The following is a 22,836-nucleotide window of genomic DNA, read 5'->3' as shown; positions in this document are numbered from 1 at the left end:
GAAAGCAAAACTAATCATACCAAACAAACAAAAGGCCAATACAAACAAGCATACAAATAAAAAATTAATAAAAATTAACTATAACGTTATAAACTAATATTATTATTGAAAAACAGGTAAATTTTGTCTATCATAAGTGCAGTGTATATAAAGTGTACAGCAGTGCACTGTGACATCCTCGGCCTTTCCTTTGAGTTATCACTCACCTACTCACCCAGGGCAACTGCCAGTCCTGCAGGCTAGCAGGTGTCACAAGAAGTTTAAGTGCCCCATACAAATGTTCTTTTCTTTCCTTTGTTGTTGGTTTGTGGGGCTTGAACTAGGGGCCTGGGCACTGTCCCTGAGCCCTTTTTGCTGAAGGTTAGTGCTCTACTACCTTGAGCCACAGCTCCACTTCTGGTTTTCTGGTGGTTAATTGGAGATACGAGTCTCATGGCCTTTCCTGCCTAGACTGGCTTTGAACCATGATCCTTAGATACCTCCTGAGCTAGGGTTACAGGTGTGAGCTATCAGGGCCCAGATACAAATGTGCTTTTAAAAAAGCTTTTATACTCTGTTTGTAAAGACACAAATGCTCACAGTTATGTTAGTGTTGCTCTAACATTTAGCACAGTAATATGCTTTACAAACTGAGTTTGTATTAGTTCACTGCTGTCTCCCAGTGATGAAATCACCTACCCACACATTTCTGGGCACATACTCCCATTGTTCATTGATGTGTGAGTATATATTTTAAAATGCTCAACCTACGAATCATCAGCGGTATGTGAATAAAAAACACAGTGAAGTGTATCACTTAACACTTGTTAGAATGGCTGTTGAGGATGTGGGAAAAGGAAACCATATTCATTGCTGGTGAAAATTTAAATTAGTAGAGTCATTATGGAACAGTGTGCAGGTCCCTTAAAAATAATTATTTTTGGTTTTTAATCCAGAGTATATAAGTGTGTATATGTATATACATATATATGTATATATATACAGTTTTTTGAGACTATCATTATTTTACTGTCATTCTGAACTCTTGAACTTCTTGCCTCATCTCTTGAGTGCTGAAATTATAGTGTGTACCCTTAAACTGTTCATATACACATCACATGTACTTTTAATTTTAAAGTTTTTGCTGCATTAATGTACTAGTCATTGTACTGTGTACACATATAACAGTAACAGTATTTCCTGAAGTCAGAATTTTTGGCTTTCTGCTCCCTGTTTGTAGCCTAGGAGCAGCAATAAGCTATTTCATGTTTTCTTTCTTCCTTTCTTTCTTTTTTTTTTTTTTGGTTGGTCATGGGGCTTGAACTCCGGGCCTGGGCACTCTCCCTCAGCTCTTCAGCTCAAGGTGAGCGCTCTACTGCTTGAGCCACAGCACCACTTCCAGTTTTCTAGTGGTTTATTAGAGATAAGAGTCTCACGGACTTTCCTGCCTGGTCTGGCTTTGAACCATGATTCTCAGATCTCAGCCTCCTGAGTAGCTAGGATTACAGGTGTGAGCCACCAGCGCCCGGCACTATTTCATGTTTTCTAAGTATACCTAAGTTTGTGTAAGTTCATTTATTTTTACACTTAATTCTTCACAACTATTCACTATTCCTTTTGATCCTCCATTTTTGTGCTAGTTCTGGGACTAGAATTCAGGGCTTCTTGCTCCACTTTTTCATTCATAGATGATGTTTTATCACTTGATTCACACTTGTAGTTCTGGCTTTTTGTTAGGAGATAAAAGTCTGAGATTCGTGTGTCTAGGCTAACTTTGAACCATGATCCTCAGATCATAGCTTGCTGAGTAGCCAGGACTACATGTGTGAGCCACTGGTACCCTGCCACAGTCCTCTCAATCAAGATGTAGTCATTGGTCACCTTTCTGGTTCAAAATTGATCAATTAAAGGAAGCTAGCCATTCCTACCTTGCAGAGAGGCTGGTTTTGTATTAGGACATGGTAGAAAGCTAATAAATGATAGCAATTGTGTTGTGGATAGGTTAGGTTAATTACTGTCCTATGGTGTCAGTATTAATATAACAGAAAGACAGGTCTTTTGTACTTAGTACAGAAGGTTAGATTCTTCAGTTTTGTTTCTTTGAATTCTAACAGATTAAGGTTAACATTTGCATCCTTGTTTATAGTCCTTTGTCTGTTTAGTATGATTAGTGTTACTTTTAGAGTTGCGGTTATATCTTTTTTCTGAAATAAGCTTTAATATTTAACATTTGTATGTAGACAATACTTCATATATATAGCACTTGGTGAATTATCTATACAAATGCCATTTGGCAAGTATCAAATGTTTCCTGGAATTATTAAATTTTTCTAGCGCGATTTATTTTCTCTTGGCATGCTATATGGTAAGTTGAAATTCAGAAAAGCTAAATTTACTATACACAACAAGTAAATCATTATAGTCTTATTAAAATACTAGATTCATTCTTCAATGCCTTCAATGTTTTGGTCTTTTGAATGCTTTTAACATGAAAGGAGCGTCTCATGATTTTGGTTATTAAAAATGTCAGGATTAATAGGTCCATTATGGTGTTGAGTCTTCCAGGTCAGAAAAATCCTTAAAAATTACTTAAAAAATGTATCAAATACTCAAATATGTGTGTGTGTGTAGACACACACATATGAATAGTTTTGTGAATTAAAATTTCTTTTCTTAAACTGATTCTATTTCCTTTCAGTTGGGAGAGTTCCTATGTATAACTAGAAGACAGTTGTTTATATTATAATCTCCTTTTAAGAAATCCTTTTGGTTTTGATTATAACTTCTACTCATAATAAAGTATGTATTTTTTTCCCCATCAAATAATGGTTTTATTGCTAGAGCATCAAGGCTCAAGGCTAGCAAGGGCAGAATAGTTTGCTAAACTCTGTCTCCAAAATAACCAGCAGAAGCAGGGCTGGAGCAACAGCTCAAGTTGTATAATGCCAGCCTAGTATGCAATGAGGACCTGAGTTCAAGCCTTGTTACTGCCCCCCCCAAAAAATAAAAAGACAGAAAAATGAATAAATAAAAATAAATTCAGGTCTTGTCTTTTCTTCAAAGATAGAAGGTAATTTAATATCTGTGCTTTGATTAGGTTGCTAATGGGCCTAGAAGATGATTCTGAACTGCGTGTGGTGCCCCAAGCCTGTAATGTTAGCCAATCAGGAGGCAGAAGCACTTCTGCTTTGAGGCCAGTCAGGGCAAATGTAGTGATAATAAAACAATACTGATAAAAAGAGCTAGAGGCAGATGAAGTATGGAGCAATTATCTAGTATGTGCAAAGCCTTAGGTTCAATCCCCAACATCGCAAAGAAATAAAGAATAAGAGATGATCATGGGCTGGGAAGGTGGCTCAGTGGTAGAGTGCTTGCCTTGCGTGCATGAGGCCCTGGGTTCGATTCCTCAGCACCACATAAGCAAAAAGAAAAAAGCCAGAAGTGGCGCTGTGGCTCAAGTGGTAGAGCGCTAGCCTTGAGCTGAAGAGCTGAGGGACAGCGTCCAGGCCCAGAGTTCAGGCCCCACACCCGGACCCCTCCCCCACCCCCCCCAAAAAGAGAGATGATCATAGTGGAGTGATCGAACTTGAAAAAGCCAGTGAAGTTACTGAGGAAGTTGGTGGCTGTGTCTGTGTGATACTTAACAAGTGAAAAATGTATGTTCATTTTAAAAGATTTTTGTAAAATGGCTAAACAATGATTCTTATAAACATTAAGTTCTAAATAAGCAGCAATAATAGGATTCTGTACTGTTAAATTTGATTTAATCACTGTGCCTAAATTCTCTGTTGTCTTTTGCTTACGATAGTATTTGATGATGGTGATGAGAGGACATTGAGACGCACCTCACTTTGCCTGAAAGGGGAGAGACATTTTGCCGAGAGTGAGGTAGGGCAGCAGTGATGAACCTCTGGGGTTGAAGAACTACTACTAGTGGTTTATAAAAAGTAACTCAATTTATCTGTTTCTTATCCAGACACTAGACCAGCTTCCATTAACAAATCCAGAGCATTTTGGAACTCCAGTTATTGCGAAGAAGACAAACAGAGGAAGGAGGTCTTCACTTCCTGTGTGAGTTTTTCCTATATCATAATTACAGCTAGCATGACACTGAGCAGGTAGTTTTCCCCAGAATCACTTAATTTGATGGGGTAACTTACTCATGGTATCTTGCTTCCTTCTGTTAAGCGTCTTACCCTGAGCAGAGTTTCATCCTTAATTATTATTATTATCAAGAATTATGAAAAATAAATAAAAATTTTAAAAAAGAATTATGACAAGTCCATTTTCCAAAAGGCAACTTTTGTATTGTTACTTTGCCAAAGTCCTTAATTGGTCTGATGATTTTACTGGGGTTTGAACTCAGGGCTCTATGCTTATCATTTATTTACAGTTTATTTACTGTACAGAAATATATTTATCATATATCTATGATTTAAGTCATGCTCCTAATCCTTTTTACTTTTAGTTATTTTTTTAGCAGGACTCTGTTTTTTGATTAGGTTAATAACCCTTGGACTGTTATCTTCTTCCTACCTATGCTTCCCAAATAGAATGACTTACAGGCATGAACCACCACCCTTGTTTTTTTTGTTTTGTAAGTTGGTACTGGGGCTTGAACTCAGGGCCTGGGCACTGTACTTGGGCTTTTATTTATTTATTTTTAAAAAGTCTCTGTGAGACTCTTTTTTTTTGGATCTGGTCGTGGGGCCTGAACTGTGGGCCTGGGCGCTGTCCCTCAGCTCTTCAGCTCAAGGCTAGTACTCTACCACTTGAGCCACAGTGCCACTTCTGGCTTTTTTCTATTTGCTTCTGTGGTGCTGAGGAATTGAACCCAGGGCCTCAGGCATGCAAGGCAAGCACTCTACCACTGAGCCACCTTCCCAGTCCTGTACTTGGGCTTTTATACTCAAAATTAGTCTTTGCCACTTGAGTCACCGCTTTACTTCTGGGTTTTTGGTGGTTAAACAGAAATAAGAGGCTCCTGCCTTGGGCTGACTTTGACCTCCTTAGGAGCTTTGGCTATTTTTGTTTTATTTTGTTTTGCTGTTTTTGCCAGTCCTGGGGCTTGAACTTAGGGCCTGGGCACTGTCCCCAAGCCTCTTTGTGCTCAAGGCAAGTGCTTTACCACTTGAGCCACAGCACCACTTCTGGCTTTTTCTGAGTAGTTTATTGGAGATAGAATCTCACAGACTTACCTGCCCAGGCTGGCTTCAAACTGTAATCCTCAGATTTCCCGAGTAGCTAGGATTACAGGTGTGAGCCACTGGAGCCCTGTGCCTGGTTGGTTTTTGAGATAGCGTTTCAGTAAAATTTTACCACTGCTTACCTTGCAAACTTGCTCCTCCCATCTTGACCTCCCAGGTAGTTGGGACTGCTGCCATGCCAGCAAGTATTTGTGCTTTTTTACCTTTATTATTTCACAATCAGTTCAAACTTACAAATTGCAAGAATAATACAAATAGCTACATATACTCTTAATCTATATTCACTAAATTGTCTTTTTTTTGGATACTCTTCCTTTGTGTCCCTTTCTATTTATACACATATAATTACATTTTGTACGTGGCAACTATTAGACCCTTTGCCCTTGAGTAATCAAACTATGAATGGTAAAATGGGAAATTTTTAATTTTCAATAGGGTGTGGGGTATGTATTGAGAGAAGGTTTCACTATATAGCCAAGGCTAGCCTTGTATCTGTGATCCATTTGCCCCAACCTCCAGAGTGCTGGAATTATAGTCCTGTACCATCATGCTCTGACTCAAAAAGTTTAACTTTGATAGGATACTGTTACCTAACAATATATATAGTTAATATTTTAAATTTTGCTAATTTTCTCAGTAATCACCCCAATTCAAGTTCCAGTCCAGAATCATATCCCGTATTTCATTTTTGCTTCATAAATCTCTTTTAATCTGAAAAAATATCTTTAGACATTTTTGTTCTTCATAATATTGACATTTAAGAGTATTGGTGAGCTGGGCACTGGTGGCTCACGCCTGTAATCCTAGCTACTCAGGAGGCTGAGATCTGAGGATTGCGGTTCAAAGCCAGCCCAGACAGGAAAAGTCCGTGAGACTCTTACCTCCATTAAACCACACAGAAAACCGGAAGTGATGCTGTCTGAAGTGGTAGAGCGCTAGCCTTGAGCTGAAGCGCTGAGGGACAGCACCCAGGCCCAGAGTTCAAGCCAATGACTGGCAAAAAAAGAAAAAAAAAAGTATAGGCAAGTAGTTTTGTAGACTGTTCCTCAAGATAGGTTTGTCTGTTTGTTCATTTATTGAATTGGGTTATACATCTTTGACAGCAACACTGTATTTGTGTCTGTTAGTGTCAGCACACTAATAAGTGCATATTATCAGTGTGTCCCATATTGACAATGCTAACTTCGATCACCTGGCTAAGGTGTTGTCTGCTAAAATTGTCATAGGTTATTTTTTTATGCTGGTCTTGGGGCTTGAGCTCAGGACCTGGGCACTGTCCCTGAGCTTTTTCTCAAGGCTAGTCCTCTACCACTTAAGCCACAGTTCTGCTTCTAATTTTTTGGTGGTTAATTGGAGATAAGAATGTCAACACAGGGCTGGGAAGGTGGCTCAGTGGTAGAGCGCTTGCCTTGCATGCCTGAGGCCCTGGGTTCAATTCCTCAGGACCACATAAGCAAAACGAAAAAAGCCGGAAGTGGCGCTGTGGCTCAAGTGGTAGAGCGCTAGCCTTGAGCTGAAGAGCTGAGGGACAGAGCTCAGGCCCAGAGTTCAGGCCTCACAACCGGACCCAAAAAAAAAAAAAAAAAAGAATGTCAACACACTTTCCTGCCTGGGCTAGCTTTGAACAGTGATCCTCAAGTCTCAGCCTTCCGAGTAGCTAGGATTATAGTTGTAAGCTACAAAATGTCTGGCATCATAGGTTACTTTTGAGACTACTTAAATAATCTATTGTCAGTTTTTATTCAATGATTTTTATAATTTACTGATATATATATATTTTTTTTTTTTTTTATTTACTTTTTTGGCCCATCAAGGGGCTTGAACTCAGGGCCTGGGTACTGCCCCTGAGCTTTTTTTGCTCAAGGCTAGCACTCTACCACTTGAGTCACAGCAGCACTTCTGTTTTTTTCTGTTTATGTGGTACTGAGGAATCAAACTCAGGACTTCATGCATTCTAGGCAAGCACTCTACTAGTGAGCCACATTCCTAGCCCCCACTGATAATTCTTGTCTAAATCAGTTACTGATACTAAGACAGCAAAATGGTGATTTTCTAATTTTTCATTCCTGCTACATTGCTTAGGTAAATTTAACTAACATCTAGCTATAATGAAAACCTTTTTCTTATCACTATGGAGTCGTAGATTCTAGTTTCACTTAATGGGCTATAATTTATTTTAGACTTGAGGCTTGCTCATACAGGAGAGCACCTGCCCAGCAAGTACAACATCCTGAGTTTAAACACCATTACTGCCAAAAAACAATATTCAGTTTGAGATGCACACTGCCCCAGATTTTATTTGGCCAGCATAAGCCTCTCCAGGCTACATCAGTGCTCTTTTGATACATTCTCACTATTTGTTTAGCATTTCGTTGCTTTCTGACACAACAAGGAAACCTAGGTTCATGTTACTTTCTTTTCTTCCCCATGCCTTGTAACTGGCCATTTCTTCTGGGGATCCTTGTTCCTTTTAGTAGAAAGTAGTATTCAGAAATTAAGATCTAGGGGCTGGGAAGGTGGCTCAGTGGTAGAGCACTTGCCTTGCATGCATGAGGCCCTGGGTTTGATTCCTCAGCACCACATAAGCAAAAAGAAAAAAGCCGGAAGTGGCGCTGTGGCTCAAGTGTTAGAGCGCTAGCCTTGAGCTGAAGAGCTAAGGGACAGCATTCAGGCCCAGAGTTCAGGCCCCACGACTGGACCCCCCCCAAAAAAAAAAAAAAAAAAAAAAAGAAAGAAAGAAATTAAGATCTAGGTATTAGATGTTCTTGTTACTGCTGGGGTATGTATAATGAAGATTTAAAAAAGTAAAGTCAATATATAAGCTGCAAAATGGAAAATAATTTTTTTTTAAACGTAAAACTTCTAAGGACCCAAATGGAAATCTTAGTTCAGTCACTTACTAGATATGTCATTTTGGGAAAATCACTTCATGAACCTCTTTGAAATTACATATATGAGTACCAATTTTCACAAAACTGCAAGATATTTTTGCTAGTTTCCAGAAAACTGGAAGTGGAGCTGTGGTTCCAAGTGGCAGAGCACTAGCCTTGTACAGAAAAGCTCAGGAACAGTGCTAGGCCCTGAGTTCAAGGCCCATGACTAAAACCCTTCCCTCCCCCCAAAGAAAAAGAAGAATAGAGGATAAAATACTAGGAGCTGAATTCAACATTTTGAAGTCACGGTACTCTGGTTGTGTCAAATATTGTGTATATTGGCATGATGACCTAATTATTCTAACTTACAGTACTGAAGATGAAAAGGAAGAGGAGAGTAGTGAAGATGAAGATGTAGATAAGCGCCGTCTTAATGATGAATTATTAGGAAAAGTTGTAAGTGTGGTATCTACGACTGAGAGGCCTGAGTGGCATCCTGCTTTGGTAAGTAAAGTCTTTTGGACAGTTAGGGAACCAATCAAATATCTGTATAACCATTTAAAATGTTTTGGAAGTATTTTACAACTTTGAATATTATATTCAAACCTCACTGCAGTTTAAAAGTTGAGCAGTCAGTTACAAAAATTTAGATTTCTTTCATTTCCTTCTGTTCATTCTATAATCACTTGTTGTGATCTTCCAGGTCCTTCAAAATCTGTCTGTCTAGTGGACTCTTGCCCTGTATCCTATTGCCGTTTTACACCTTTAGCTTCCCTTGCTTGACCCTGGATTCTTTCTGAAATATAGATGTATCTTCTAGAACTTAAAAAAAATCTCTGTGCATATGTGTTTGTATTTGTGGGTTTGTGTGTGTTGGTACTGGGACTTAAACACAGGACTTAACCTCATGCTTGCACTTGCTTTTTCCATTTGCAGCTGGCTTCTATCTGTCACTTAACCACAGCTCCACTTTCTGCTAGTTAATTGGAGATAAGCATTCCAAGATTTTTGTCTTCCTGAGTTGGCTTCAAACCTTGATCTTCAGATCTCAGCCTCCTGAGTAGTAGAATATAGGCATGAACCAGTAGTACCCAGCCTTAAAGATGAATCTATTCCTGCATTCAGTACTAGTACTTGGGCTTGAATTCAGGGCCCAGAAAGCTATTCCTTAACTTTACTGCTCAAGGCTGGTTGTCTACCCATTGAATTACATGTCCACTTCTGGCTTTTTGCAGATAAGGGTTTCACAGACTTTCCTGCCTGGGCTGGCTACAACATGGATCTTCAGATTTCAGCCTCCTAAGTAGCTAGCATTATAGGTATAAGTCAATAGTAGGTGTGGATCAAATAGTAAAGTGATTGTTTGGCAAGTGCAAAGTCCTGAGTTCCAACCCAAAATTTGCTATATACATCTAAAAGTATAATAATTAAACAGGAGTTACAACATATGACTCTTCTTCCAATTTGAGAATTTTTTTTTTTCTTTTTACAGTCCTAGGGCTTAAACTCTGGGCCTGGGCACTGTCCCTGAGCTTCTTTTGCTCAAGGCTAGCACTGTACCACTTGAGCCACAGCACCACTTCCAGCTTTTTCTGTTTATGTGGTACTGAGGAATCAAACCCTGGGCTTCATGAATACTAAGCAAGCACTTAGCCACTAAGCCCCATTCCAAGCCATGAGAGAAATCTTTAAAAAAAAAATCATTAATTTTGTCATGACAATTTCATTCTCAAAAATAAACCTTCAATTGGTCATAGTGGTACATATCTGTAGCCCAACTACTGGGGAGGCTGGGGCAAGTTTGAGTTTAAGACTAGCCTGGGTAACACAGACACTGTCCGAAAAAAAAGCAAATAAACCTTTATTGAATCTACCTTAGCAACTGATTTTCAGTCTGTAAATGGATCTTTGGACCATCCGTAGCTCTTATTTCTTATTTTCACTATAATCTCTGCAAGTTATTTTGTTTTTATAAAAGTCTTTAGGGGCTGGGAAGGTGGCTCAGTGGTAGAGCGCTTGCCTTGCATGCATGAGGCCCTGGGTTTGATTCCTCAGCACCACATAAGCAAAAAGAAAAAAGCCGGAAGTGGCGCTGTGGCTCAAGTGGTAGAGCACTAACCTTGAGCTGAAGAGCTGAGGGACAGCACCCAGGCTCAGAGTTCAGCCCCCCCCCCCCCCGCCAAAAAAAAAAGTCTTTAATTGCCTCCTATGCAACATACTAATTCCTATGAGCCTTTAACCTGCCTTAAGTTAAGCAGTATTGACTGAAGATCTGTAAAGTTGGCTTTGTTTTAGTTCCTTAGAACAAAGTTGGGTGGGGTGACATAAGTGTATAATCCCAGTACTCAGGAGTCTGAGCCAAGAGAATTATGATTTGGAGATGAACATGAGATCTATAGCAAGTTTTAAGGCAAGCCTGGGTTATGAAACTATAAAAAAAAAAAAAAATGAAGTTGGAGCTGGGAAGGTGGCTCAGTGGTAGAGTGCTTGCCTTACATGCATAAGGCCCTGGGCTCGATTCCTCAGCACCATATAAACAGAAAAAGCCAGAAGTGGTGCTATGACTCAAGTGGTAGAGTGCTAGCCTTGAGCTGAATAGCTGAGGGACAGCGCCCAGGCCCCACGACCGACAAAAAAAAAAAAAAGTAGTTAGTTCAGTGGTATAGTACTTGCCTAGTTTATACAAAGCCCTGGGTCTGACCTGATCCCCAATACCAAAATAAAGAAGCAACCTCCCCAAAAAGCAAACTGTAAGTTCCTTAGAGAATTATAAGATTTCACAACATTGCCTTCAAGAAGTTTTTTTTTTTAGCTAGGTGTAATGGCTCATACCTATAATCCTAGGAAGCATAAAATGAAGAAGATTGTGGGTTGAGGCCAGCCTGGACAAAAGTTTAGGAGACTTCAACTTAAAAGAAAAAGCTGTCCGGGCACTGGTGGCTGTAATCCTAGCTATTCAAGAAGCTGAGATCTGAGGATTGTGGTTCAAAGCCAGCTTGGACAGGAAAGACCATGAGACTCTTATCTCCAATTAACCACTAGGAAACTGGCAGTGTCACTGTGCCTCAAAGTTGTAGAGCACTAGACTTAAGCAAAAAGAGCTCAGGGATAGCGCCTAGGGTATCCTAAGTTCAAACTCCATGACTAACAACCAAAAAAAAAAGAATAAAAAGGAAAAAGCTGAGTGTACTGACATGCAGCCACCATTCCAGTGATGATGTGAAGCATAAATAGGATTGTAGTCCAGGCATGCCAAGGCACAAAGCAAGACCCTTATCTCAAAAACAGCCAGCGCAAAAAGGGCTGGAGGTATGGATTAAATAATAAAGTGATTGTTTGGCAAGAGCAAAGCCCTGAGTTCCAACCCAGTACTGCCAAAATTTGCTTATATATATCTAAAAGTATAATATTAAAGAGGATTTACAACACATGACTCTTCCTCTAAGTATACCGTCCTTTAGTCAATTTGTGTGTATCATATACATGTAACTCTTTATGTGTTATCATGTATGTTTGTATTTCAGATCTAACTTCCTCATATGAGAGAAAAAAATGTAGTCTCTCTGAGCCTGCTTTACTTCACTTAATAATAAATTATTTTCAAGGTTCATCCATTTCCCAATAAATGACAATTGTGTGTGTGTGTGTGTGTGTGTGTGTGTTTTGTTTCCTTTTATGCTTTTCCTTCTGTTATAGTGTTAGCCCTTGAGGGTAGGCACAACTGTATTACAACAAGCACCTAACAAACAAATAGAAAAAGTTTATCTTCACCTGATGTTAAGATGTGTGTGACTAAGACTTTTTGCTTGTTTGTTTGCACTGGTACTGGGGCTTGAACTCAAGACTTGGGCACTGTCCCTTAGATTTTTTGCTAAAGTATGGTCCTCTGCCATGTGAGCCACAGCCCCACTTCTAGATTTTTGGTAGTTAGAGATAAGAGCCTCATGGGCTTTCTTGCCTGGGCTGGCTTGAACTGTGAGTCTCAGATCTCAGCGTCCTGAGCCGCCATGATTACAGGTGTGAGCCACAAGCACCCAGCTCTACTAAGAATATTTGATACTCTGGATATTGACTGTTTAGTATGATTGCCATTACCTGTTTGTGACTGAGTTTAAACATAATTGGGTCTGGAGTGTAGCTGAGTGATAAAAGAGTACTTAGTATATGCAAGCTCCTTCCTTCCATCCTGTACCATATAAGAACATACTACACCCCCAGAATGTGCAAATTCAGGTTCTGAGTGCCATGTGGCTCTTCCTCTACTACACTGAACAGTGCAAAACTCATATTTCTATAAATTTGCATATCTACAGATCTGTGGATAATGCTAACTTTCAGCATAAAGCTTAATATTAAAGGAGATTGTGAACAAGTATATTTGGTTTATTTTTTTCATTCATTCACTCATTCATTTTGAGGGTAGAGGCTTGCTATGTTGCCCAGGTTGGCACTTCAGATTCCTGGGCTTATCATCCTGCCTGGGGCTACTGATAGGCATCACCGACCTGGCTTGATTTTATTAATAGTACTATTAAGACATGTTACTTTCAAAAGTTAAAAAATTAGAGATTTTTGTTGTTGTTGTTGAGGTTTTTTAATTTTTATTTTATTTTTTGGTCATGGGACTTAAACTCGGGGCCTGGGTGCTGTCTCTGAGCTCTTTTGCTCAAAGCTAGAGCTCTACCAATTTTAGCCACAGCTCTACTTCCTGCTTTTGAGAGGTTAATTGAAGGTAAGCGTTTCATGGGGCCTTCTCTGTCTGAGCTGGCATTGAACCCACGATCATCAGATCTCAGCCTCCTAAATTAAATAGTTTAGGATTACTGACATGAGCCACCAATATCTGGTTTGAGATTTTTTTATTGTTAAAAACCATGCCTGCCTTAGTAGGAAAGGGAATTTACATGACTTTGTTGGTGGTGGTTATGGGGCTTGAACTCTGGGCTTGGGTGCTGCCCCTCAGCTCTTCAGCTCAAGGTGAGCACTCTACCACTTGAGCCACAGCGCCACTTCCGGTTTTCTGGTGGTTTATTGGAGATAATAGTTTTGCGGACTTTCCTGCCCAAGCTGGCTTTGAACCTTGATCTTCAGATCTCAGCCTCCTGAGTAGCTAGAATTACAGGCATGAGCTGTCAGACCTAGATGACTTGTTTTGATGGTACAGAGGTTAAAGCTCATCCTTGAACTTGCTAAGTATTCTATCTTACACTCTAGTGCCTGTGTATTTTTATTTATTTATTTATTTTGTCCGTTATGGGGCTTGAACTCTGGGCCGGGGCACTGTCCTTGAGCTCTTCAGCTCAAGGCTAGATCTCTACCACAGGAGGCATAGCTCCACTTCCTGTTTTTGAGAGGTTAATTGAAGATAAGAGTTTCATGGGGCCTTCTCTGCCTGAGCTGGCTTTGAACTGCAATCCCAGATCTTAGCCTCCTGAGTAGCTAGGATTACAAGGTGTGGCTCTTGTGTATTTTTTTATAACCAGATTTAAAAATAGATGTTGATTTAACCATATTTTTAAATGGTAATACACAAAGTTTTCATGATAGATTATACATTCCCAAATTTATATTTTGGGCAGAATTGAATTTTTTAGCTTAGAATAAACCCTGATACTTTTAAAGTTTTGGTAATTTTAGTTTATATTTCACTAATCTTTTTTTGTCTTGTATTGACTGGATAATTTAACTAGAAAACCAATATGATAGACAAAAATATAGGGAAATCTTTTGTAAGTAATTCATTAATAATGGGCGTTCCTTATGGTAGAGCTGGGTTTTTTTGTTTGGTTTTGTTTTGTTTTGGTCATGGGATTTGAACTCAGGACCTAGGTAGGCACTGTCCTTGGACTCTTGCTGAAGGCTAGTACACTACTACTTTGAGCCACAGCTCCACTAGTGGTTTTTGAGTAGTTAGAGGTAAGAGTCTCATGGGACTTTCCTGCCCAAGCTGGTTTTGAAGTATGATCTTCAGATCTCTGCCTCCTGAGTAGCTGTGAGCCACTAGTACCCAGCTTTGGTTGAGCTATTTCTAATCCATTTTAGTGGTCCAGGGATCTAGAATCATTGTTTTAAAAAAATATTCTCTTTTTCTGAGCACGAAAAGTAAGAATCATTTGCTTTTTCATTTTTATTTCAGGTAATATCTCCTAGCTGTAATGATGATGTCACAGTGAAAAAGGATCAATGTTTAGTTCGATCATTTATTGATGCTAAATTGTAAGTAATGAAACACTCAATAATGATTCATGGGAGGAAAAATAGAAACGGAATCATGGTGATTTCGATCCTTCTACCAAAATATTATTTTAAAAAAGTGTCATATGTGACATAAGTTGAGTAGTTATCTAACATGGTTTAACTTTATATCATGTAGAGGATATGTTTTGCTGAAAAGCTTTATATAAAAACTGAGAACATGAATAACACTTGTTTTTCTTATGTGTGAGATTTTTATATTGTGAACTATGAAACTTACTTTTAATAGAATTTTGTTTCTTGAATAATCACTTTTACTTTTTAGTAAAACTCAGATTTTTAGAAACTTTTCCCTAGCTCCATCTGTTTTGTTATTTTAAAAACTTCTGGTGAAGCTGAGTGCTGGTGGCTTATGCCTGTAAAACTACTTATTCAAGAGGCTGAGATCTGAGGATTGCAGTTTGAAGCTAGCCTGGGCAGAAAATCTCATGAGACTTACCTCCAGATAACCGGCAAAAAGCCAGAAGTAGAGCTGTGGCTGAAGTGTTAGAGTTCCAGCCTTGAGCAAAATAGCTACACAACAGTGCCCTGGCCCTGAGTTCAAGCCCCAGTACTGGCAAAAAAAAAAGAATGAAAAGGAAAAGTGAAATTAAATGCATATATCTGAAAGTAAATCTCTGAAAATTTTAAACTATAATAAAGTTATTTTAATATTTAACAGTAATATTGTCTTTGCCTTCCACTAAATTAAGTTAAAAATAAATATAAAACATTTGGATAGGCAATACTGTTACAATGTTGAAACCATGTTGATATTAATGACCATATATTGTCTATAGGATGTTTACATAGAGTGAATTTGAGGCTCTTAGTGTACTTTGAAAACTTTAGAAGGGAAAAACTTTACTAGGAATTTGAGATATGGTTTTTGACTTTGAAATACTGTAATTTTGAACATTAATTTTGAGTTTCAAGGCTACATTAATGTGGACTGCTTATGTAATTCTTTTAATTTAAAAAATGATTTTCCTTCTTTTTGCTCTTCTCTGTAATTAGTTACTCTGTAGCACGAAAGGATATTAAGGAAGTAGACATTCTCAATCTGCCAGAATCTGAGCTCTCCACCAAACCAGGTAAAAGAAAGATGACTCAATGTATTATTTCATGATATGGTTCTCTGTATATAATAGGCAATACAGCATTATTGAAAACTCTCTGGTATGGCATTTTTATTGTATATAGTTTATAGCCATAGTTGATAGCCATTCTTATTTGATGGTATTATCTTAAATGCCTAGATAAAGTATTTGATTAATTAATTAATTAATTTTTTTTGTTGTTGGTTGTGGGGCTGGAACTCTGGGCCTCAGAGCTGTCCCTCAGCTCTTCGGCTCAAGGCAAGCACTCTTACCACTTGAGCTACAGCACCACTTCCGGTTTTCTGGTGATAAGAGTCACATAGCCTTTCCTTCCTGGGCTGGCTTTGAACTTTGATCCTCAGATGTCAGCCTCCTGAGTAGCTAGGATTACAGGTGTGAGCCACCAGGGCCTGGCTTGGTTGATATATATATATATAATATATATATATATATATATATTTTTTTTTTTTTTTTTTTTTTGTCGGTCATGGGGCTTGAACTCTGGGCTTGGGCTCTGTCCTTCAGCTCAAGGTGAGCACTCTACCACTAGAGCTACAGTGCCACTTTCAGTTTTCTGGTGGTTTATTGGAGATAAGAGTCTCACGGACTTTCTTGCCCTGGCTGGCTTTGTTTGAACAGCAATCCTCAGATCTCAACCTCCTGAGTAGCTAGGATTACAGGCATGAGCCACCGGTCCTGACGATAATTTTTATAGAAGGTTAACTTTATGTTTTACTTTTAAGATTTCTAACAATATTCACTGGGTCTGGGAGTCCATGCCTGTAATCCCAGCACTTAGCAGTAGAATCATCAGTTTGAGTCTACTTTGGACTACCTAGTGAGACACTTGTCTAAAAAAAAATTCTCACAGTATTTCAGAGAATAATAACAAATATATTATATAATAATAAATGAAATAGGTTCACATTTACTATATTGCTTTTAAGTGACAGCTGAATTTGAAGTTAGCTCTTCTGACTCTGAGTATCATGTCTTTTCTGCCATTCTATGATTCTAATTCCTTATCAACTGCTGAACTACATTTTCATTTTTAGGGCTGCAGAAAGCAAGTGTCTTCCTAAAAACTAGAATTGTTCCTGATAATTGGAAAATGGATATAAATGAAATCCTTGAGTCTTCCAGTAGTGATGATGAAGATGGCCCAGCTGAAGAAAATGATGAAGAGAAGGAAAAGGAAGCCAAAAAGGAAGAAGAGGAAGTGGTAAGTACAATTTCATGTTTGTAACATATGAAACATTATGTTGCTCTTTAGTACAAATAATACTTCCATATACTTTCCCTCTACTTAAGTTTTCTAGCAGTTGTTTTTGTCCGCTTTTAGCTCAACTTCCTTGGGAGTTGAAAAAAACTGTATAAATCCGGACTAGTATTTAGTGCATAAAAAATTTACAAAGAAGGTTGGGCATCAGTGGTTTATACCTGTAATCCTAGCTACTCAGGAAGCTAAGATCCAGAAGCCAGTTGGGGAAGAAAAATCTGAGAGACTTCATCTCTAATTAAGCAGACAAAAGCTAGCCATTAGAGCACCAGCTGTGAGTAAGCAAGCTGAGTAAACAAGCCCTGAGTTCAAGTTCTAGTCCTGGCAAAAAAAAAAAAAAACAACACAGAAAAGGAGGTACTTCTCAGGTTTAATCAGCAAGTGCAAACTGGTGTTTGGGGTTTTTGAAACAATAGAGAAAGAAAAATAACTTCTAGTTTTCTAAATTTATTTAGTTTTCATTCTATTTTTTTTTTTTTTTCAAGGCAGGGTCTCACTGTGTAAGCTCAGGCTTGTCTTAAGCTCTTAGTCCTCCTGCATAAACCTCCCTAGTGCTGGGATTATAGATGTGTTCCACCATGTTTCCATGGCACAACTTTAAGTAACTGTTATTATCCCACTTTAAATATTAGCTAAGTGAGGGAAAGGAATGTCAAGTAATTTTCCCAAAATGTGATAAATAGGTTTTGAACCTGAGTCTTTTTTCTCTTAACTTCAGCACTTTGTAGGAGTAAAAAAAAATTTTACCCAGACCCAAAGAAAATCTCATTTGACATCTTGATAAGTCATAGAAAAAATATATACGTAGTATTTTACAAGTTCACATGATTTTCATTCTAATATTGCTATGTTACTTTAAAATATAATTACAGGAAGTCATCTCATGTGTTTCACTGTTGCTCGCATGAATATTGTCTATTTATTGAGCAGTATTTTGTTAAATGGGATAAATTGTCCAGCATGTTGAGTTTAGGGGCAAAACAAAGAGAATTGAAAAGAGGCCCGTTTTAAGCATGAAATATTTGTCAGGAAAAATGTGGGAAGTCTGTTTGTATTTTACATATACAGATGTGAATTTATAAAACAACGTGATTATACTTGTATGTGTTGAAGAGTATGTGCTGTTTCTTTCTTTTTACTTCCCCTGCAGTATTTGGCTTTTTACACTCTGAAATCAGAATGGCGGTTCATACTTACAGGCTGCCTACAGAGTTGCCATAGTAACATGCTGTTGGTTTTAAGTGAGCATGCTCGGAAAGACAGGAAGGTTCAGCAGAGGCTTGGCAGGTTGCCAATGGAGGTTTGCCAGATGCTTTGAAATGGGCTGTCTTTCTTTTCCTTTCATGTAATGTCTGATTTTTATGTGGAAGAGAATGTAAGTAGTGCTGTATAACCCTGCGGATGCTATGCCCTAAGAGGGAAAGCAAATATTTGCAAGTCAGACTGAGAAATGTCCAGACCCTGTACTGATTAAGTAGAAGGGGAATCTAACCATTTTTCATTTGAAAGAAAATGCAGCACATAGGTAAGATTTTTTTTAAATTTTGGTTGATTTAGTTACTATTTTGACTGCCAGAGATGGGGTAAATAAGAATTTTAGATATTGATGATGTGTTTAATATGATAGGGTTCATAACCAAGCGTAATTGTTTCTTGTAAAAAAGACAGGAGGAGTCTATTTTTAGAATATTAGAGGATGAAAGCTATTTTTCTGAAACATAAGATAGATTTGGGAATGAGAAAAATAAGGAAACAGTTTGGCAAAATTCAGTATGTAAAAACTGAATAATAAATGTGGTTTTGTATATTATCTGTATTTATAGATGTTTTCAGGGTAAATAGGCCACATTTTTAGGGTGTGAACTGTTACAGTCTGTGATTTAGCTTTTTTTGTTGTTTTTTTTTAAATTAACATTAGTTATGATCTTACGTTGCAGAATACTGTAAGAAAGAATAGTCTCTCTCTATTTTTTTTGCTAATACTTTTAATTAGTGCCCCTTTCATTCACCCTACTCCAAAAATGTGAAATCTTAAACAAAGAGGATAAAAAGAGCTTTGTAGAAAGTTATAGAGGATGTCTATAAAATAATAGAGTTCATATTACAGTGATTAATTTCATAAGCATAATGTTTTATTTACACTGTGAGTAGATGTTAGTAAAAAAGGATGAAGAACAGAGGTATAGCTCTGTGACCTATTGCTTATAGGTGATAAAAATTTTTAAAGGTAAGGATGCTTATAAGATGGCATCTGTTTGAAATGTATTACTTAAATTATGAACCTACTAAAATTTAGTGAGTTTGGATGCTATTCATGCACTGAAAAGTAACAGCAAAAATTATACCATTTAGGCACCGATTTACATGATTGTGATAAATTATTTTTCAGTTGGTCAGTTTCATAGCGTATGTTTTCTTTAATTCCTTGATAAAAACTGAATTCTTTCTTCTTTGGCCAGATAAGTAGGTTTTCTTTAGTGATATTTTGGTTGCTGTAGGAAAAAAAATCAACTGCATTTCTTCCTCTTGGATTTAAGATTTAGTTGCTGAATCATTCTAACTTGCCTTGAGCAGTAATTTTAAAAAATTAATTTATTAATAAGCTGAAAAGCAGTTTAGTCTACACATGACAAAAAGTAGAATGAATATAAAATATATAATGAATAATCTGATAAGTCAGGGCCTACCTGGCTTAGTCATTTTGGGCCTTTATACATAAGTGAGCCTAAGCTGTTCTATTACATTACAGATCATAAGTCTTTCCCCAAATCTAATGATGGTTTAATTTTCATGAAGATTTAATGTTGATTTACAAGGCTCAAAAAGGTCTTTTGTAATGTTCTGTAAATGATTATAATAATTCTGCAGACTGTCATTTGATGCATGTAGTATAGCAAGCAATTTTATGCAGTAGAATCATACAAGTGTTAGATATTTCTGCAGTGTTAATGAGCAACAGCCATTGCTTTTATATTTGATGCTTTGTAACATAAGTAATGGTAGTAAGGAAATTTGCAATTATATCATTTCATCATAGAGCATCTTTTTTACTTTACATTATTTTGGGTTCCTAAGCATTTTGTAGTTTAGGATTCATGAAGAAGAAATGCTTTGTTATTGCTTGGGGAAAAGACTTAAAAAATCTGACAGATAGTAATAATGAATTTCAATTGCAGCACATTGATAATTGTGTTGAAAAAAAACCTTGGAGAATATTTTTATATTATTTAAATGCCTTTATTAAGAAAATTTCATATTTGAAAAGATGTTACTGAGTTTTTTTTTTTGAGCTTTGAAATGGATTGATGGAAATACCAGGTAAACATAAGAAATGGTATCAATTATTCATTTGCTTCTGACTGAAATTTACTTTGGGCAAATAATATAGAGGAGATTGTTTTTTCTTAGCTTACATTATTTATACAGAGGGAGCCATTACGTTTCTACACATGTTTACAATATGCTCCAATCAATCACACTCCCTCTGTCACTTTTTGTAGAGGAGATTTTTAAGGGTAATATAAGTGGGTAGTTACTAGAAGATTATCAAGGGGAATTTGACTATCTAGGTTTCTCTTTCTTTTAAATTATTATGCTTTGAAATAAGTTGGCTTATGTGTTGAATTTTATTCAAAATTAGAATCTAATTTTGAAAAGGATACTTATTCTGTGTAGATATATGGACACTCATCTAATTTTATGAATTTTCTAGGGATCACTTTACATTTGATGCTTAAAATTTATTTCACTTTATAAAAATTGTTGGTGCTTGTTTTCTAATTCATGAAAATATGTTCATTACTTTTCTGTGTGTGTGTGTGTGTGTGTGTGTGTGTGTTTTCTAATTCATGAAAATATGGTCATTACTGTGTGTGTGTGTGTGTTGTGTGTGTGTGTGTGTGTGTGTGTGTGTGTGTGTGTGTGTGTGTCATTACTAGGGCTTGAACAGAAGGCCTGAGCATTGTCCTTTAGCTTTTCCTTTCAAGGCTGATGTTGTACTACTTGAACCACAGCTCTACTTTCAGCTTTTTGGTGGTTAATTAGAGATGAAAATCTCATGGATTTGCCTGCCCAGGCTGGCTACAAAGCTCGATCCTCAGATCACGGCCTCCTGAATAAGTTAAGGTTACAGGTGTGAGCCACTGGCACCAGACTGCATCATTACTTTTTGATGATCAAACAAGTTTTTGGGGTTTATTTGGTATCTATTAACCTAACCTTTTTTCCTAAATTGTATAGCTGTATTCTAGTGATCATTCAAGATCACTTTGAGACTTTAAGTGTAAATGTTACAGTAAACACATGATAACTGAGGAAACCATGCATTCAGGAAAATTGAAAGAAGATGTAAAACATCATGTAGTTATGCCATACTACTGCCAATCAGTTGGTTTTAAGTGGCCAGTTTTACAAGTAATTTAGACTTTTGCTTACAATCAAATGTATGTAACAAGTTACTTGCTAAGGTCTTAAAATTGTAGCCTGTTAAACAAACAAACAAACAAAAAAGTTCTAATGAGTTTAGAAAAATCTTTTTTCAAAGTATCAGTATAAAATTCTAGCCAAATTAAGGTCATCTAATTATACCAACAGGGATTGAACATTTTCATGTACAAATAATACATGTTTATGCATTTAAAAACCACTTTTTAGGGGCTGGGAAGGTGGCTCAGTGCTAGATCACCTGCCTTGCATGCATGAGGCCCTGAGTTCGATTCCTCAGCACCACATAAGCAAAAAGAAAAAAGCCAGAAGTGGCGCTGTGGCTCAAGTGGTAGAGCGCTAGCCTTGAGCTGAAGAGCTGAGGGATAGTGCCCAGGCCCAAAGTTCAGGCCCCAGGACCAGACCCAAAAAAACAAAAAAACAAAACAAAAAAAAACCCCACTTTTTATATCAATACATTTTATAGTATGGCCATACAAGAAGTTGACAGCATACAAACCATATATGGTGATTAAAATGTATGTACCTTTTCCAATGGTAAAAAAAGTTATTAGACTCAATTAACTGTACTATAAGTCAACAATCGTGTAATCATTTATTTTAAACATGCTGCTTTTAAACTGTAAAAGTTATCTTACCATGAATATACCGCATCTTATGTTAAAACGATGTTAACTTTTAAGTTTTACTTATAGTTTAAAGGCTAAGATCCCTCCCACTCGCCCTCCTTATTTTTTTCCCTCCCTCTACCTTTTCCTTCCATGTATCCCTTCTTCCCTCTCTCTTTTTCTTTTGTGAAATGATTGGGGCCTAGTCTGGCCTGGATCCTGAGCTCAAGTGCTTACCTTACTCTAGTCTCCTAAGTAGCTTGGTCTACTGGCAGACATTGCTGTACCTTTAACTTTTAAAAAAGTTTTTATGTGCTATTTTATTAAGGTGCTCTGACAACAAAATACCTCTGTTGTATAAGAGCATAGCTCATCGGTAAGATGTACCTTTCATTATACAACTGTTGAAACGTTTAGCTTCGAGAGATAGCAACAGGTAAGAATAATTATACCATAACATTTTGTTTGTTCTTAGAAACACTGTAGTTTTTAAATGAAAGCTGCTTTAATCCTCCTAACAATTTATGAATAAATGATGAGAAATTTTATGTGTATATGACAGATACTAAGAAGCAAAGTTAGATACCTTGTCTCATGGTTCCTGCCAAAGTAAACTTTCTAGAATCTAGAAAAGGTTTTCTTACTACCTTTTCTGGTTTTTAAATGTAAAAATGAAAAAAACTGAAGCTTAGAGTGGTTACCAAATGTTTCACAGGCTTCTAAGAAAATTTTTGATATTATAAATGAAAGCAAGAGATGTCAAGGATTTTGTTGTTTCCTTTTCTTACTGGTACACATAACCCACCAAATAGCAACACAGACCATGATTTACATTAAACCTTTATTGCATAGTTTCTTTTTTTTTTTTTTTGGGGGGGGGGTCCAGTCATGGGGCCTGAACTCTGGGCCTGGGCGCTGTCCCTCAGCTCTTCAGCTCAAGGCTAGCGCTCTACCACTTGAGCTACAGCGCCACTTCTGGCTTTTTTTTTTTCTTTTTGCTTATGTGGTGCTGAGGAATCGAACCCAGGGCCTCATGCATGCAAGGCAAGCGCTCTACCACTGAGCCACCTTTCCAGCCCATAATATATATATATATATATATATATTTTTTTT

General features: G+C 37.4%; 1 protein-coding gene across 2 annotated transcripts in view; it reads left to right on the top strand.

Annotated features, from left to right (window-relative positions):
- Arid4a (AT-rich interaction domain 4A) overlaps positions 1-22,836 on the top strand; it is a 75,589-nt gene that overhangs the window by 10,946 nt on the left and 41,807 nt on the right. For both annotated transcript variants that reach the window (XM_070032682.1, XM_070032674.1), the window contains exons 6-11: positions 3,788-3,867; positions 3,956-4,050; positions 8,431-8,563; positions 14,196-14,275; positions 15,311-15,387; positions 16,449-16,615. In XM_070032682.1, the coding sequence (XP_069888783.1) occupies positions 3,788-3,867; positions 3,956-4,050; positions 8,431-8,563; positions 14,196-14,275; positions 15,311-15,387; positions 16,449-16,615 (632 nt within the window). The remainder of the gene's footprint in view (positions 1-3,787; positions 3,868-3,955; positions 4,051-8,430; positions 8,564-14,195; positions 14,276-15,310; positions 15,388-16,448; positions 16,616-22,836) is intronic.

This window comes from Dipodomys merriami, unplaced genomic scaffold (assembly GCF_024711535.1).
Source record: "Dipodomys merriami isolate MVZ:Mamm:240054 unplaced genomic scaffold, mDipMer1.0.p SCAF_1, whole genome shotgun sequence".
Classification (NCBI taxonomy): Eukaryota; Metazoa; Chordata; class Mammalia; order Rodentia; family Heteromyidae; genus Dipodomys; species Dipodomys merriami.
Note: the sequence above shows the minus strand (reverse complement) of the source record. Positions and strands in the feature narration are given on the sequence as shown.